A 20,072-nucleotide genomic window follows, 5' to 3' on the forward strand; every position below is an offset into this window, starting at 1 on the left:
ATCGTATTTAATTCATAAGTACACTTTTATATCATGCAAGAGAATGGGTCATTCTATCATGCATGTCCGTCGATCTTTTATTAACAAACTCAGTGGTCAGCAAAGGCCTATTACGCCATCTTTGTGTCAATATATTTTAGCATTGCTTCCCCCATAGTCATGATATACTGGTCGAGCCAATTTAAATTATGTCTCATTTAGTTCAAGTTATTCAATGCCAAATTAGTATCTAGTTTGAACTCACTCTAGCTATTGCTTACCTTAAAATAAGGCATAAATATTTTAAATATAATAACCACCGTTCATTCTCAATTTTTGATTTTTTTTTGTTTGACAACTCGAGGGTGACCGGAGTCTCACAGTAACCGAAAATATCCAAATTAAGGGTCCTCGAAAAGTATATATGCAAATATAAAAAGACAAACTAAAATAAAAACACACGGATAATAATATCCGTGACACTTCTATAAAGACTCTTTAGATACGCATGTCACCAGAATAGTGGTTTGTTGCCAATGTGGAAAATTTTGATCCTGAAAATACAAAATATCCATCTAGTAATTCTACAAAGACTCTTTAGATACCCATGTCTTCAAAATAGTTGTATGTTGCCAATGTGGAGGATATTTTTGAAAAAAGATCTAAAATATTTCAGTTGAACATTAATTTCAAAATTATTAAATCTCCAAATTTGAAGTCCCACAGTTCGTTAGATGGTGATGCTGACTCGTTGCCAGTTTGAAACCGCATATTTCGTTGAATTTAATAGAGTGCCCCCATTGTGTCCCAAGGTGTGTTCGAATCCACCCCACCATCGCAGTGGGGCTCGAAGAGAGATTTTCATTCAGCATATTTCTCATGTTATCCACGATCGGCTGTTGTGGGCATTATGACATCATAGATTGGCGCCTATTGGATATTTATCAAGAACTACGGGCGCCAGCAGTTTTATGTTTTATATTTTTTGCCAAGCGTTAATTTGATTATTTTGTGGTTAATTTATTGCCAATAACCAAAGAATAGTTCTCTGAAAAGAGATTTGGAGCCAGCACATATCTCGTGTTATCAACGATAAGATCTTGTGGGGTATTATGTCATCCTAGATTGGCGCCTATTGAATATTTATTAAGAACTACGTGCCCCGGCAGTTTTATTTTTTATACATTTCATCAAGCGCTAATTTGCCCAAATCTTTGTTGCAATAAATATTCGACGTCTAGTCACTGGAACGCTCTGTACACTCACAAAGCTTTGTTCGTAAGTACTAATACATCGTCTCTCTAATTTTATTTTGTTGGGTGGATTTCAATACTAAACTTCTAGCATATCGTCAATATAAATAGTATCAAGTAAACGATATTGTCACGATTGAAGCTATCTCGGCTATTTCCATAAAATAGGCATCATTGGTTCGTGTCACTTAATCGGGAAATACCCAGGTGCACCCGAGAGATCTCTAATACAGCCGCGAGCGGGCGATGTTGGTTGGCAAATGGCAATCTCACTAATATCATACTTATCGATAATGACAGTATTCTTAGAACATCAAAGTTCCACGAAAATTTGGGTGACGCCACTTGGTAACCTGCTTTGGTTCCCATTTTTTTTCTCGAGTACATCCTGGTATTCATTCAGTTTTTCGTGTGATTTTATTACTCTAGAAAAAATGAACTTCATTAAGACAACACAAATTATTGCTTTTTAAAAATATCCATTAAAAACCCGCGTCAGTTCTGAAGTACCTACAGTAGTTGTACACATCCCCTGTGCATTCCTATTATTTTTTCATTAAATTATCTACAATTTGGTCAAATACTCCCATGGTAGGTAGCTATATTAAGAAGACTCTCTGATCAAAAATGTATAACGCAATTTACTTCTCGCCCTTTGCTAGTTAACCAATCCATCATTCCTAGGACGCATTTCAATTCCTGGCAAGACTGGAGGTTCTATCTCAAAAGAAATCAAGCAATGTAAAGTCAAATGTATTCACACGAGCAATATTTATGAAAATTATAAAACACTATACTGAGAAGAAACAAGTAGACAAAATAAAATAAATTATCTTAAACATTGAGCAAATTAATCAGATTTTTGTGTAATCGGGGTTTAAAATTGCGTTCCTTATATATGAAATTTGCATTACATTTTCATTACAAGTTTAGCAAATAATCTACAAAATCACAAGGGGGTCCTTCCACTGAAATGAAACATTTTAGGTGAATATTGAAAGATTTTAGACTTGTTCTGCGAATCTTATTATTTCACCTGTCGGCTGCTCGAAAAGGTACAGGTCGAGTATGTTCTTGTGCACGCAAATTCCAGTAAATTGAACCAATTAGTTGACGATAACGTATACACCAATTAAATATGGAAATATCATAAATTTTGATGGATTACTAGATCCATTCATGTGCCGCGGAAGATATTCTTAATTTATGGTTAGGGAATTATTACAGATAACCTATAATATAATGTATTTGGAACAGTTAGTGAACTCCAGCGGTCACATGAAAATGGTGGTTTTTAAAATGTCCTTGATGTTGTGTGTTTTGATGCGCTTGATCATTTGCAAACGATGTTTTGATTTTTCGAATTCCTTCCCTAAAAAGTTTAGAAGGAGTTTTACGTTCTCTCAAACGTCTTGTGGTTCGAGCTTCACGACATAGATGCTTGAAAGGCTCTGAGGCGTTAAATGTTTTCTCGTGCAAAGTTGGGGTTTCCTCAACATCGTATGATAAGACGTTACAGTTATTGTTCTCATTTGTACGTTGTTGTGTCGTCACGCGAGTTTCGCTGTGCCCCCTTGTGTGATTTATAGCGGGATGCAGTCGATTTTTAGTATGATCACTGTCAGAATTGTACCGACGGTTGTTCATCAATTCCTCCAGATTTAAGTCTCGGCATATTGAACGAGATCTTCTAATTGGTGAAATAATAAGTTTTTTCACACTAGTGCTTCCGTTAATTATGGTTGTGTCTGAGTTTGTTCCAAATTCGTCTTCACTAGATGAAGTAGTTGAATCGGATACTGGTGTTTCAGGCCGGAGAAAGAAGGTAGCGCAAGCATCAGTGTCTTTTCCGTTTAATGAAAGGCTTTCTGTACTGCTGTTGCTACTGCTTGCGCTATCGAGTAACGTTCCATTGCATCTGCCATCTGCACGTAAACTATTTACTCTAGATGTTGCAGAGACTTTTCGTTGGAAGGACGACTGTATGGGTAAAGTGTTACATCTATCACGACCCATAGTTCCAACAGCTAAACCAGTAGTACCCATTTTTGCTAAACTCGCTCCGATGTTTGACATAGCTCTTGGTGATGTTTGTTTAGAACCGCCAAACTTTCTAGAAAATCTCGGAGAGAGTTTTTGCATCAACTTTCTGCCTCTACTCTGGGTCTGTGTCTCTGGTGGTAGCTCATCCGAAGGAGAGACTGAAATAAATGGAACCGTTGGAGTTGGAACAGAAAGATTGGATTTCTTTGAATCGTTATTGTTCATGTCATTTACTGGAGATTTTGATTCAGGTATTTTAACTCCAAATATTGTGTTTAGCACAACTGCTGGATCACTTCTTCGTCTTCCATTTTGTGTTTTAGTTTCAGTCCAAAGAGTAGTCGGACGTTGCATTTCTGTAACTCCTAATCGGCGTCGTGATTTGTTAGAAGATTCCTTCCTTGTTGGCGTAGTATTGTATTGTTTCGACCAACCTTCACTTGCTGATGTCTCGTAAAAATGACACCCAAGCTCATTGGCTAGTTTTAGTCCTTGTTGTGGTGTTACTTGCCTCATGTGATCCAAGTCTCCCTTGTTACCAACGACAACCATTCCAGGTACACTGTAAATAATAAATATAATATATTAACATAGAACGGGATGCCTCGGTCTCAATAGTCCAAATTTTCCTCTGAAATCCCACAGATCAGGTTATCGAATAAAATTTTCGTGAAACTAGTTCGCTGCTGATTCTGATTTTTCTTGTTTGACATTTAGAATAACGTTTGATATCTAAAATTACGTTTCCTATGTCTAATATACAGTAATGGCGGATGTTTCAAAAATAGAAAATGAAATACATAACAAGAGTACTAAAATTGTTGAAAAATCATACTTTGCATCTAATGACTCGTATTCCGCAACTCTTTCTTTTATTCGAGTGGCGGCATAGCGGAGTCGCTGGTAGCTCATCTTGTCTGTTACGGAATAAACTAGCATAATCGCATCTGCCCATCTGAAATGATGATCAACCGTTGGAACGCGGATTCCCTTTTCTGAAGTATCTTGTATCTTCAAATGTAATTTTTCGCCATCTACCTCTACCACTCCATTGCAAGTCATTTCTGGAGTGAAAAAAAAAATAAAGTTTACGATATAAACAAAGACCCACGCTGAAATTAGCGTCGAATATCACAAAACTTTAGTTTAATGTTATATCCACGACTTTGATCAACAAAAGTATGGTTTTTAACATTAAAATGTACAGAAATAATGGATTGATCAACACAGTTGGTTGTGACTCGTCACGTTTCTACCGTAGTACGGACTAGAGAAATGAGAGTCGTCGGAAATACACAAACTTAGTATCATTGATAAATAATATTCATGTTCAGTATGATATACGAATCACCTAATTACAGTTCATGAAAATAATGAAAATTTGAAAAATGAAATAAACAAAATTTTCTTCTGATTTTTATATATAGAAAAACTTATAGTGATTAACATTCATATATGACTACGTGACTGTATGAACATTTAGAATGGTCTAATCCCGACGAAAACACACAAATAAAGCAACAACTACGTAATTATCAAAGTAAGAAATTGGCAAAGCAATTAAAAGGCGCAATGGTACCATTTTATTCACACCACAATATTGTTGTTCTATAATGACGACACGAATCCAAATAATATTCCTGTACACGTTTTGGGTAAATAAATCAAGAATTATGCCATTGTTTTTCACATTTCATGCTCGATGAAAGATATGAGCGTAAAAATATTTTCATGTGATTTGAAATGTTGCCAACATATTTTACACTTCAACCCCCAAAATAATCCAAATAAAAATGATTTACTAGTAATGACCACTTTCAATTCGATTCAATCTTCATTGAGAATTATCAATGCCACCCGTGGATTGCTTTTCGTGCAAAAAAGGGTCAAAAATTGAGGAGCGAGGCAAAATCCCGTGGGGTATACACAGCAAACACGTTATGTCATGTCGGCTTCATCCATTACAATTATTTTCAAGATAAAATTGGGTCTGGTAGCATGCGCATATCACGAGTATAAATGAGATTTATCTGCTAACGTGTGCCTGCGAGAAATGAAGATTTAGAACCATGAGGCTACAATTAGATATGTATTGGCATATCGCGAAAGAAACTGACGTAGCGGGTTTATTTAAGAACTGTGTAATATATTTCCCAAAACCTGTCATCTGTCATGTTCTTATACTAATCATGAATTTATTTTTCATAAAAATACTCATAAAATCGTGTTTTCATATGCAGTATAGATATAACGCAGTATGCATGTAAATTTTGTGTATGTATATGCAAACCTAGTAGCAAGAGATGTCAATTACTAGTTGGATTCAAAGTACGATCCACCGAATAATCATATTTCAGAGGTTCAAATTTTAATATAACTTTCAATAAAGAAATTATATCAGCGTATTTTAACCTCTTTATCATATTTAATATTCCTGGATTAAATCTTAGAACATCATGAATAATTAAATGACCTTGGCCCGGTTCAATATCTCACCAAATGCGTCTGTGCATGGGAACATGATGAAGGTTTCTTTCTAACATAGTAATATATAAATCATGATAAATAAACGTATACTTACATCAGGTTCTGGTTTAGCTATATTTTTAAGACAACATCTACTTGAACTAAGTTAGGCCAAATATGGGATATGATCGGAACATGATTTTATATTGTATGACAAACTTGAAAGCATTTTGTTTATAAAAACAGAATTACAAAATTCCACTCGGCCTACATGGTGTGTATCAACGACTGCATCGCTGAAGAATAGGTTTTTATCCTTAAGCTTGGCATTTTTTGTCGATAAATCGAAACAGTTTGTTTATAGCACATCCATCACTACATGGAGAAACTTTTGCGGCGAAATCCATTAAAATGATTTACTTGCTTGGCAAACAAATTAAAATCTGCCATTTCTTGCAATTTGCAAATTGGCAATCTCTTGAGCACTTCATGGTATTGCCTTGATTTCGTCATCATCACTATGACTTAAAATCATTTCCACAGAAGTGATTCCGTTTCAAATGTATTGAAAATAACATGAACAGATTTACAAAATTGTCAAATGATTATTAAATATTGATTTTTTGTCAATTTCATGCCGTTTCATTACAAATTTCTCTAAACCTATGACTTCACTTTAATAACTTGTTAATTTAGATTTATGCCATACCAGACATGTTATTTATGTACATGTAACCTATGCCATAGAAACTTATACGGTGCAATACCTTAATTCATAGAATATGAGAAATCAATAGGAGATACAATAAACGTATTCTGGCGAGTTCATAACGATTTTAGTTATTTGCTTTTATGTATACTGACGGTGAATATACGTTTACTTTGCACAAAATTGGCCGTGAAGTTGCGGTTTCAATTTATCTTTAAAAGCATGAAATTTTATACCCTTTTCGTTAAAAGAATTATTTTAGAAATTATGTAATGTTCACACAGCTATCATAATTTTTTTTAAAGAATATCACAAGGTCAAAGATTATCAACAATACCTTTAAAAGTCACTTATTTAACGAAATCAAGTCATCTGAAATTTTGAGTCGCGTTTTTTTTTTATTCTATAGACATTAAAATGCAAAAATATCTGATACATTCAATTTTTCAAGCTTTACTTTTTCGCATATCAGTTAATCTTTGTAAATATTTTTTTGGATTAATTTTTTTTACGTAAATGACGGATTGTTTGAACATTAAAATTGTTGTTTTCTCAATATTTAAGCAATGTGTCAATTTAGTCATAAAGATTGGAATGGAAAAGCTTTTAGGGTGATATATTTGATATTTATCCCAAAATATCGTTAGCCCAAGGGTCCGTGGAAGAACCGAATAAATTCAAAAAAACATCAATATATTTCATATTTATATAAAAATTTATCAAAATTACAATGAAAAAGCTTTAAAAATGCGTTTGATTCACCAGAATATAATTAAATAATCATTCATGCACAAAACAATTCTTGACTTATTTCTTATTATTAATATAGCTACAATTATTGCTAGTAAAAGGAGACTAACGATGTCAAATGTTCTCAACAACATAAAAAAAACACCAGTGAAAAATAATAAAAAACGAGTCTTATACTGTATCAGATCTGTTATGAATTCCGTCCAAATTATTTTGTTTACAATAAAACTTCAGACCCATTGTCGCCTATGAAAGATTCCTGCTATCCGAGATGAAACAAAGAATTTATTTTTTTTGTCGGAGTATGGGTGTAGCAGACCCACTTAGCTCAATAAGTATGTCGGATAAAAGTATTTTGAGTATTTGTGTGTAGGTTGTCCTCAGAACAACAGATAAAAACATATGAAATGGGTAAACATAATATAATACTTTATAATTCTGTCAAATAATGAAATCTCCAGTCATTTTAGAATAAGTTAAACATACAAGAATTGTAACAATATTAAAAATTAGGTTCTTTGGCAATGCTCTATATCATACACTATACTGGATCGCAAACAACAGCAGCTTAAGTACCTATTCTTATTTTATTCCGGGATTAGTGGAGTAATATGAAAACACAATATATATATATATAGTAAACATATAATACCACTTATATGAACAAAATAATATATTCCACGTAAGAGACTTTATTTATTCAGACTGGGACGAACCATCACTAATAGAACACTTGAATGAATTTTCAGCTTTGTCTTGATTTACGTAGTACGATAATACTTTTCTAAATTATTACATAAAAAATATCCGGATTTCTAAGCATGATACTATATCGAGAAATTGTCCTTCGATTGCGTAAGTTAAGACCATTGGTTATTTAAATATAGATATTTAAAAGAAAGTCGATAATATGGCAAGTAATTCAGACACGTATTTATATAGAGAAAATAATGCAAAGCGAATGTGAGTGCATTTTGCAGGTCATTAAAATACATAATTAGCTCAATATCGAATATTTTATGCTTGTAATTATGCCGTCATTTAATATTCAGGGCATGTACACAATTGGTGTTGTTCCAAGGGTTAAAAATAAAATAAATAAACAAAGTACTCTTGTTGATTTTTAAAATACTTGCTGTGCCGCAGTTTTCGTCATGGTGTGCAAAGTAAACAATGATTGGTGTTAATTAGACATTGTTGACATAGAACTCACGAATCTCAATCTCAACATGCAACAAAGACGTATCGCGTTTTTGAAAATCTCTTGCTTAACAGCTAATGTCTTTTAAGCCATGTACCCGTATATTAAAATTAAGTTTTGAAAAGTACTTCAGAGTGATATTACTGGCAGAAAATTTTCAAAATAATTTTGAGTGATTATATATTTCGACCGCTCCCCTACTTGAGAAGGAACTATTTATGAATCATGTTATCTATAATATACGAAGCAAGAATGTTAGAAGAGAATAGTTTTAAGTAAACGAAATCAATTGTTTTGATGATAAAAACAAGTAAAATGTTGCTTTGTGATTAAAAATAAAGAAGGTTTGCAATTCTGATACAAAAAATAACAAAGAATCGCAGAGAACTGAATATGTATTTTAGTGTAACGTCACCACCAATAGATAAACGATTTCCGTCTGCACGTATGACCACCCACTTAACCATATACAAATATGTCGAGTACTCCTCACAATTTGTTTTGAAAAAAAAAAAGTAAATATTGTACAATTGAGAGTTTTATTCTATTTTGAGCTTAAGTAGTTGATGTGGATAAGGTATTATTTATTTATTTATTTAATATTCTCTCTTCAACTTTTATTGATAAACATAAAATTTTAATTTAAATAATATTAAATTAATAACTTGAGTTCAAGTCTGCTCAAATCAGAATATTCATTTTTTTATGACATCTCTATGACAATATATTGCACCAAAAATGTTTGCACTAGTTTTGTGCAGACACGTTCACCACCAACGTCCATGCCCCAACATTTGACTTAAAACAATTGGGATTCTATGGGAGCTTATCAATTATTTAAAAATTACACTTTTATAATTTGAGCCAATCCGCCTTGGACGGGAGCCTACGGCTCACTAACTAAATTTTCATAATCCCCAGAGTGCTTTAGCCTTGGCATGATGACGTTTACTTACGCAATAGAAAAACCACAAAAACTGCCAAGAGAGCATCTTTTGACAACAGAAAATCATTGAAAATATACATGGGATCATGCCTAGAGCGCACAAATTTTGAGTTACATCAATAGCAAAGTATACACTGTTTTTGCATGATCCTTTATTGTGCTGGGGGATGAAATTTCACTTTGATGACATTTGTATTGTTTGTTTACACAGTTTGACTTTTACGTTCGTCAATCGTCTTCATAACAGGATGCAATAACTGTCAACCCCAGAATTTTATTCCCCATCGTCCATCTTACTTCTGCATTCGCATGAGAGTAATACATATTATTCGATTTGCATTCAAATTTTATCCTGATACATTTGTTGTTTTATATTCTATTCGCCATGACAGAGCATGAAATGCGAGATAAACGTGCGCCGTATTCAATAAATGAATTAGTATCAAAGATAATTTTATGATCGTGAGTGTTTTTCAACTTTTTAATGTAACATATATATTCATGAGGACAATAATCGCCATCAATTTAGCATGATAGAATTTTTTCAACACGTATACGATCTAACTGCTCACGGTTCTATAGTGTTTTTAACCAACGATTTCAGTTGGTAACAAGCTTAATTCAAACCAGAATAGAGTTATGTATACATAGCGAGACGTGAACACCATTGTTTTCTTTGCTGGCCCGTATTAGTACAGAGCAAGATTGGAAATTTACGAATTCAGTAAACAAAACATACTATACAATTTAGAGATACTTGAATATAAATAGGCACAAATTTAAGGGGAGTTTTTAATGAAATATAACGACTTTAATTTAAAAAATGAATCTAAAATTTTTGCTAATATTTGTTGAAATCATTCGATGAAATATTGAAGACGTTCATATTGAAGGAATTTGTCTTTGCAACTCTATTTTCATTACCATTTTTGCGAGTTTTTACCCGCCGATCTTAATGACCGATAAATTGCCGATTATACGGCAACACAATTTTCTCAATTCTCCATGGACCACAATTGGTTGCGCTGTAACGCGTTAACGTGCGTATCATATCTTATTTTCTCAAGGAAGTTAAGGTGCAAATAAGCAGAATTACATAAGCAAAAATGTCTGAATCATTATACTAGAATGTCATGGAATGCAAAAAAGCTCTTCGTATCGAGTTGTGACAATATTATCATGGCTTCGTACATTTGATTATTTGTTTTGACAACGCTCAGATGACAATTTTTATCATCGAATTGATAAAATAATTGGGGTATGTCTAATTAAGTATGGGCAAATAATAAATCTCCAAACTTGAGTTTTAGTTATCTATGCCACATAATTGGCAGGTAGTTGGTATAATCCACTCATTCAATTCATTCGTTTTAAAAATTCTTGTTCGTGAAGTACAACAGGTGCAGATTCATATTGGATGAGAAGTCAATGGCAACTTTGTCAATGAACTTCAGGCCAAATTCTCACACACATGGTCCTAATATACGTACTCAATTATATAATAATCATACTTGATTGTATGTTAAATTTAAAAGCAACTGAGCGACTTTTACCACATGACATCACCGACCTTGTATTTGTGTTGTTCTTGTACTGAAGATCCACCAAGAAGTTTGACAACTTACAAATGACAACATTCCTTTAGTGCGCTTACGATACAAAAATAATTTCAAGTGAACGTGAAACAAGACTCTTGGCGTGATAGCATTTATATGTAATAATAAATAGTAACTAACATAATTAACATAACTCTCCACCACAAATAATTTGAAGATTCAAAATTTTGATATATTTTGAAAATATAATACCTAACGAAAAATAACCCATGCGATACAAAAATTCTGAGAAAACAATATTTTCCACCAGTCTGTTGAAAAAACTTCGAACATAATTTTGGTAAAAATACTTCTTTCTAAATAGAACAATGTACTATATTGGGTGCCATAAATCAATGAACATGAATGTGTATGCCATATGCTATTTCTAGTACCGTTTGGAGTCGAAATTTGTAAAAGTATCAATGATTTATTTTTACAAGACTTGTTACTTGATCCCCAAGGATGTGAGATTATTTAACTTCACGCGCGAATAAAATGATCATACAATAATTGTAAAAACGCTGAGATACTAAATCACATATAAATTCAGATTTTTTACGTTTTTTATTGGTTCCCGAAAACTGCCATAAAATCAATAGGAAAATGACGTGAAGTCAATCCTACAACAAACGTGGATTAGTATGATGGAAAACATTTTGAACCCGGATTAAAAAGAAGATAATACAACACAAATAACATGAGTCACCTTCGAAAACATACTTCGTGAAGGAATTATGGCAGAATTATATTCTTGATAGACAAATGCACAGGAATGATTATCAATAGAAAGGCTCAAGACAAATGCACAGGAATGATTATCAATAGAAAGGCTCAAGACAAATGCACAGGAATGATTATCAATAGAAAGGCTCATCGCAGGGTCACTTCAACGTCATGAACTCCGGAGTTAGTTGTTGAAACAATTTTTGGCCGTGTCAGACAATTTGCATTCTGGATTCAATTGGCATGGTCGTAAATCATGTTTTTCCATTATTACATAAACACAAACCATTTGTTTCGCTATATACAGCATACAGCATGTGTATATAGCCTTGCAAATTTGTAAAAGTGAATCTCAAATTCAAATTAGAGAGTACATAAACAAAACTTGTCACTACCTTTTCTACATTTGACGAAAAATTTTTCCCGCGAACTATACATTTTACCACGAATCCCACTTTATTTGTTTACTCTAAGCAGTTTCATAATTGACCTGATTCTCAAACCATCCACGAAGTTCATTAATGTACACCACGCCAACAAAATTCAAAAGTATTCGTGTAAAAGTAAAAAAAGGATTCCCAGTTATTTGTGACGTCAACTTATTAAGTTTTTTTAAGATTTTTGTGAAAACATGCATGCAAAACGGCGTTGGTTTTTGATTGAACGAATAATATAATTGTAGTTAGAAAGTCAGATCGTAGCAGATTTGGGGCAAAAATTTTCACGAGAAAATCAAAAATGCCCAGCTAGCTGAAGGCCTAATATAGAAAAAAATACGTGACCGAATACGTCACTATGTGTATTCAAGAAATAGGGAGTGTAAACAGGATGCCAGTTCTTCGCGTGTGTGCAAAGTAACACTTTCGACGATACCAATTACAGCAATTAAACCCTCAACTTGTTTGCCCGGATGCGAACCTGAAAATTAGCAGACGAAAACACAAATTTTCTTGTGACGTCGCATGACGTCACTACCACATGGCGTGACACATTTAACTTGATACAGTATAGGCCACAGATGTATACACAGCGCATGGTTATGATATGTTTAATTAGACTGAGGTGATACTTGTACATTCAATTTTATTAATTTTAGAATAATAACAAGACATACCCCTATAAAACGAAAGAACACATAAATACTTATCGCTTCGCGTACATTTTCAAAATTTATTTGAAATTGAAAGATTTTTACAATTAAATAGTTTAACGATCTCGTTTCTAATAACTTAACCGAAGCAGACGCCAAGATAACCGTTCCAAGCTAAATTACTATATATTATATCTAGTTCGGAAGTAATGACTGAAATTATAAAAATTTGGTAGCTAGAATTGCGATTTAATTTGATTTCGATTACACGTTGATACTATGAATTATACAAATACCTCGGTACGGTTGATAGTTCATATATTTCATTCGCATGTTTTAATAGAATATCACTTAAATTGCGTGTTTTACGCAACAACGCTTCATAGCCCAAAACGTTTATTTATTATAAAATATATCTTCAACAAATAACAAAAGCGTTGAGCGAGTATCTAAGATTTACTATTTTATAAAAACAAAAAACATACATGCTATAAAGTCTGTTTTAATAAAGTGGCTTTTTATGCTTTGCCTCGTTTGAATACTATTTGCTACGTCGCTCTCTTACCCCCGATGGAAATTCAATTTGTTGTGAACGACCAAAACGGATGGGCTGTGTATGAGTGTTATGTTTATGTTTCTCACATTCATAAATTATAATCGAAGTATCAAAACAAAAAATTTTACAGGGCTAGTTTAACCACAAACAAATTAATTTCCACAGTCTAGACTTGAAGGAAAAAAAGTACATACCAGAATTTTCTTGATATTCACTGATAAATCTTTTTGTTAAGAATCTCACGACAAGTGCTGTCAAAGTAAATTAACAGTTGGTTAGTTTTAATTAAGGCTTTCTGAGTACTTGAATTTTAATTTTAATTTCGATCTACCATGCCCAAAGTATACCGTTAATGACGTTTAATTCAAGATTTGAAAAAGAAATATAGCTTGGCCAATTATAGCTCTCCGTGCCTAGCAGGCGTGGCATTCTTTATAAAGGTTTCTACGGTATAAGTTTACCAAAAATTATTATGGTTGATGGACAATGTACAATTCACGAAAAGTTTGATCTTTTTCCAGTAAAAATAGCATGATGAAAAAGTATGATGAAAAATAAAATAACCACATAATTTTGTTACTTCGTTCAAGACTTGAGCAATTCGGGAAATAGAAATTCAGAATAATAAAAATCAATCTCAAAAACATGTTGAAAATGTATTTACTACATTTTAGACTGAGATTATGGTTTGAAATAACTTAGAAGATAACTAGAAGAAAACTATTATTAAATGCTTCAAGCTAACCTCCGAAATATAATTAAATTTGAGTTGAAAGGCAGTTGGAATTACAGTAATCCAGCATATGTGGTTAAGCCAGAGACATGTACTAATTCATTGCAAATGAAGTATTCGAATGAAAATATAATGTAACACTAAAATCACCTATTATATACCATACCTGATTTTCCCACGGCTCTGTGCCCCACTACGACCATCTTATAATCCCTATTAGCATGGGGTCCACGTGTTGCCTTTGGCACCGTTAATTCAGTCATATTTCCATGCATTGAACTGTTTTCGTCGTTTCACTTTTAGTTACAAAATATTTTTATGCTTTATCTGTAAACATAGAACAATTCGTAGCTAGTTCAATGATACAAAAAAACTTTTACGTCGTAAGTTCATATTAGACTAAACTTTTATGAATTGCCATTTAAAATTGAAGACCCTTTTTGATAGAATTTTATGCATGGACACAAGAGACAATAATTGTAGGCTTGTTGCCATTTCTATTAGACCGACAAAAAAAAAAACATCTACGTGGTCATATAAGTTTAATTAAAATGGCGAAAGTTTGTTTACAATTTTTAATTGAATTTATTAATAATAATTATAAATTGTTTAGCTTTTTGTTCTCAACAATAATTCATCATTAGTCAGTCATAGCATCAAACAATTCAATCATCATTTTTAAGGAAGCCATATTTAATTAATATAATTAGGTAAACACTTCCGACAATAATCCAACAAATAAAGTCAAGTTCGTTTGCATTGCTGCCTCGAGGAGCGATTTACTGTGTCCATGATTGATGCGAATTTATATCTAGATTTTTTCTATATCAATAAAACTCGCACAATAAATTCATTTACAATACTTTAAACACATGCTATTCAAATTACTTTAATTCCTGTGCAGTCACGCCACGAAGATCAACTGCAAAAACATTCTCAGCCTGATTTGATTCGAAATTCGATCTGCTGTGGCAGACGACCAAGGAAAATGCGAGTATTAGATTACCATGATCTTAAACCTTCCCTTTTAAATGATAAACAAACATGCAACTTGACGAAATTTTGTTTTTTCAAATTTTTGAATTGTTCTGAAATTTTAACATAATCCAATCAATTGATTTGCTTTTATCGTATTTGACGCAATATATGATATATTATACCAAATATTTGTTTACGATTTTAAACAATTGTTCCTACAAACCTACGAACAAAGTACAAAATTTTATTTGACTGTAAACTTTTATTTATATGTAATAATATTGAACATGATATGATTATAATGTAAAAAAAATTATATTGTAGTCATCCATATAAAACGGTGGTATTATCTCAATAAAAGTATTTATGGAATTTTTTTGCAGTATTTTGAATTTTTATTGTAAAATTTCGGATCAAATTTCATAAATTTCTTATCGTGGAATGAGAACTATCTATCACTAACTTGTAACAAAAATAGCGTATGTACATTGAGTTGACGTATACCATACCCGCTTCAGTATTTTCGTAATTTATATAATTTTACCGATATTATTGACTTATATATTCTGGTAACCTATTTTGATAATTTTAGATTTTGGGCGATTGTATGGTTGGGTTGTCTGTAGTATTCTATTTTCAAGGCTGGCAACACTCCTTAACAGCAGAAATTAGGCCCTAATGACTGTAGCACTGCTTGAGTTAAAGAATTCAGAAGAAAAACTAACATACGTTACATTTCCTAATCTTTTTCTTCTACCCACCGCACATGTAACACAACCTATCTGCTATTCAACTATATTATCAACTAGAAACGTACATAATTAAACAAACAAATTCCGTGTTACGTAAACGACTAATCGCCCGAAATAAACCTTAATCATTTCCAAATTTGATTATCGATGCCTTATTATTATGGAGGCAAAAAATAATGGAATTCTTATTTGCTTTATGTGTGGCCTATGTATAGTAGATTGTAATGACTTCGACTAATCACAAAATTTAAATGAAGGATAATCCATATTCTGGAATAGAAACCTATAAATCAAAACCATGTTTCAGAGGGATAAGCCCGTGTTAAACGTAATTTTTTAGCTAATTTTTCATCAGTTGCCCCAATAGATACAGAGGTAAAGCGCGTTGCTTGAGATGTTGTTTGATGTTTTTTTTTAAATTCTTTCCGAAAAAGAGTTGTTCAAAATTATAACATAATTTAAATTGCAAAAATATACATTCCTAGCAACTGACAGAAATAAATATCTCTACCTATCTCTACCTAGCGAAGTATAGGATCAAAACTAAACGACAGGCTATATCTGAATTTTTATGAAAAATTCCAAAATTTTTCAAAAGACTATTTAACATTAAAATCCTGCTTGCATTAACAGCGATTTACAATCTAATCAGTACATTCCGATAGCAATACTTTTTGAAAGTATCTAGATACCTGTACTGAAACAACGACGCAGACTTTCTCCTCATGCTACACCTAACAATGACTTGCAATTTGAACTTTGTATCTGTTTAAATATCAGCGCTGGTTTTAATTATGCCAGTTAACCCAAATAGCCGTTTGTGGTCTTGCGATCGACGCCTCAAGCCTAAGCCTAATTTCGCCTATGCGACGAGTCGCGGCTTACGGCTAAATATATATACGGGACGAACGATCTCTCGCTTTGTGAGAATGATTCAACCTTTTTTTAATCACAGCCTTCCTGATCAAGGCGATTTAAAGCAAAATAAACTCGAAAGGAGTTAGTCACCACTTGTTCAAGTTATTACTGGACATTGATACTTTAAAGAAATACATTGGTCAGTTTGTGGGCAAAGAAAGTGAAAAAGAAATCGATACATCAGGGGAAATTTTGGAAACTGATAAAAATACATTAAAAAAAGTCATTGTCACTAAACAATACGCTCATGGAAATTGTAGTCATACCCTGCATGGGTATCAAACGTGTCCAACCAATTATGACCAAAACCAGAAAAAATACATTATTGATCATTGAACAACAACTGTTTGTCACGACCGGACAGTCCGATAAATTTCCTTTCATCCTAAATGATCTTGTACGAGTGAAGGGCCGCGAATTCACGCGCGTGGGATTTTATTTATTTTTTTAGTATAAGTTCTGAATCATATTAATTATGACAAATAATATGAGCTGATAGATAAGTTAAATTGCATAGCTGGTATATATGATATATTTTTTGTAAAAACATGCATTGTACTTCCTAATGTCTGGAAGTCGGTGTCTGGGAGTCCCTTGTCGTAATGTTTTTGATGACGACATAATAGATAGCATGCTCGTAACAGGAGAATAGATAATTCGCAAACACGTAAACAACACCAGAAAAGCGTTAACGGAGAAAATTACACACTAAACTCAATGGTAATTAAAATATTGCGCTTTTGGTTTTGAAAAACAAAACTCATTTTGTCAGATTTTTGCTGATTTTATTTGTTTGAACTGCAGGAGAATTAGCGTTATTTTGTTTTGAGTTATTGAAACGTTTTGTTTTCAATTGACCTATCCATTTTTTTGGCTCTTTCCTTCTATGTGCAGATTTATCTTGTTTTTAATAATATGAAATACGACTTTTTAAACACTTAATAAAAATGACTATTTTTATGGGAGAAAAATTATGGAAAAAAGAAAGAAAAGTACAAATATAACGATTTGGTGTAAAATTACAAGTAGCCTATTTGAGACTGACCTCAAAGCTACAATCTTGAAGCCAACCCTAGCAGGTCTTTTTTATTGAAGATCCGTCTTTCTAAATAAAATTTAGTCTTTCATAATAATAAATCAATCAATTCTCACATGCGATTTTGTTGATTTTTTTATTAAAAAAGATTTCATTTTAATGTATGGTCGTACTGGGGCTTAGACACGGTCAATTGGTACATCAGGCTTGTCAACACGCATGAATTCCATGTTGATCGAATAGAAATCCACTTGTAAAGTTTCTATCTCATGAAAGACCCAAATTACGGTTATATCGCATACTTTTTGCGACATATTCTAGTAGTAATGACTATAGCCATGTCCAGTAACATAACAAGCCAATTACACCGATACCATCTATTCTGTTTCGCGCACGTTTCCAAAATGTACAATTAAAAAACGATATTTTAGTATTTGATGACGTTGTCGATGACGCCAGAAATATTAAAATAGCTCTTTCATGATCACTAAATAATATGCTTAATATATTCAATATTACTAACATTTTCTCTTCGATATAAAGTCGACAGCAGGTTCCATTCTAAATAATAGATATATGGCTTCATTACCATCAATGTCAAACATTTTATTTCAGTTTACACCAATTAGGAATTAAATATTTAATCAGTTCAAATGTGACATATCTGTCTCGAATACAACCCTGCATATACATTTAGCATGTCACGTGTTCGCCTACAACTCATTGTGAATACTCCACACTTCTGGTTAGTAGCGTTGGTCATACTTGTAAAACAGATAACATGTCAAGAGTAAGTATGTAAAACGAGCAGCCCAAATGACAAACAACCATATTCAGGTAAGATCAATTGGGCCATGTCATTTGTTAGGATACTAGAACTTTCTCGCTTTCTATTGTAAATTTAGTTAATCATCCATAAATCACTGCAATACCACTCACTCTACATTTTCTTAAACGTTCTTATTTGACGTAATTTTGATAGTTTTAAATTTTGTGTTCGAAATCAAATAATTCCTATTTAAAAATTCGTATAAAATTTTCCTTGCACAGACTTAAAGTCACCTACAAAATGCCAAAGTTATAAACACGTTGGGTTTGGATCGTATTAGATATAAATCCGCTACTGATACTCTTGTACGTTTACCCGAGCATATACGTGCTCTGTATATTATCACCCTAATGCGATTTATTAATTTTCATGCCATGTTTTTCAGCCTCGATACAACGCGAATATCAATATTTATAAATTCCTGAATGGGTATGCGTTGGGGTGTGGTTATACATTGAAAAGATAAGCTCGTGCCTATATATAGAGAATAAATCGGGGCCTAATGTATATACTTGATGAAGGTTAAACTTCTACATACTAACGAACCGTACACTTTTCAAGAAATACTGAATCTAGTCGATTTTTCTGATACTATCTGATAAATATGTTATTCGTATAACGCCATTTTTGTTCAGTATGCACACCTATACACCCATCTAGACTGTGTTAAACTTTCTTGCATAACGACAAACTCTTTTTACAGTAACTTGTAACTACTTTTGCAGTCTTTTAAAACGGGCCTCAAAAGACCAAACAAGCAGTTATAAATAACCTGCTTCGTTAATCACACTCAACCTTGCCATGTAAAGTTCTAGAAAAGTTTTTTTTAATTTTACAGAAATGCAGTATTGACCCTAAGCTCAAATTATTCTGATGAAATCAAAATCAATCGATCCAAATTCATACCTTCATTGAAGCCCAAAACATTATACCCACGAATAAATAGCGAGAGAAAGGAATGTGCTCGACTTTTTTTGTCGAGGGTGAGTATGACGCAACAAACAAACTTATTCTTCTCCGAAAGAGATATTTTCTACAAATGCTCGACTAATGAACGCAATACCCTGTAAGATATTTTGTTCCGGCCCATTTCTTGTCCAATTGAAAGTCACTCAAGATTTCGGTTAATGGCAGATATTCGTTCAATACACAAACAAAGTCGTGTAAAGTATACTTTAGTGAGTGTTAGGTGCTATCATTTCAGTAAAATTACGTAAGTTTCCAATGCAGTGCAAATAACGAGCGTTTAAATGTGTTGTAGACTATAAAGAATGAGACAACGAGATTTATATACATCTGAAGAGGTCCAAGCAAGAAACTTACGAGTAACTTAGGACACTCTTTTAATCACCCGGTCAAGTGGGAATGTTATCTTGAATAAAATTGACACTACTGATATTTCCGAAACCTCTCAAACATGTTTACAAGTTGTTATTTGGGTCTTTAAATCCTAATCCCCGTTTATCAATACTTAATGCGCCAATGCCTATGTCACAGCAGTGCAAAATATCA

At 32.8% G+C, this 20,072-nt stretch overlaps 1 protein-coding gene across 1 annotated transcript; it reads right to left on the bottom strand.

Moving 5' to 3' along the window:
* Nucleotides 1–1,969: 1,969 nt before the first annotated feature.
* On the bottom strand, nucleotides 1,970–14,377 carry LOC120331681 (uncharacterized). The gene is made up of 4 exons (XM_039398805.2): nucleotides 14,214–14,377; nucleotides 13,509–13,565; nucleotides 4,111–4,339; nucleotides 1,970–3,837 (listed from the first exon to the last, which is right to left on the bottom strand). The coding sequence occupies exons 1-4, from the start codon at nucleotides 14,320–14,322 to the stop codon at nucleotides 2,490–2,492; spliced, it is 1,743 nt and encodes a 580-aa protein (XP_039254739.1). The 5' UTR covers nucleotides 14,323–14,377; the 3' UTR covers nucleotides 1,970–2,489.
* Between the last annotated feature and the right edge of the window lie 5,695 nt (nucleotides 14,378–20,072).

This window comes from Styela clava, chromosome 6 (genome assembly GCF_964204865.1).
Source record: "Styela clava chromosome 6, kaStyClav1.hap1.2, whole genome shotgun sequence".
NCBI lineage: Eukaryota > Metazoa > Chordata > Ascidiacea > Stolidobranchia > Styelidae > Styela > Styela clava.

Excerpts from the sequence above, each read along its gene's own strand:
- LOC120331681 (XM_039398805.2), bottom strand. The coding sequence starts at position 14,322 with ATGCATGGAAATATGACTGAATTAACGGTGCCAAAGGCAACACGTGGA. Across the intron at positions 13,566-14,213 it reads CAGAGCCGTGGGAAAATCAG|CACTTGTCGTGAGATTCTTA; the intron begins GTATGGTATATA and ends TTACTTTGACAG. Across the intron at positions 4,340-13,508 it reads TGAATATCAAGAAAATTCTG|AAATGACTTGCAATGGAGTG; the intron begins GTATGTACTTTT and ends TTTTCACTCCAG.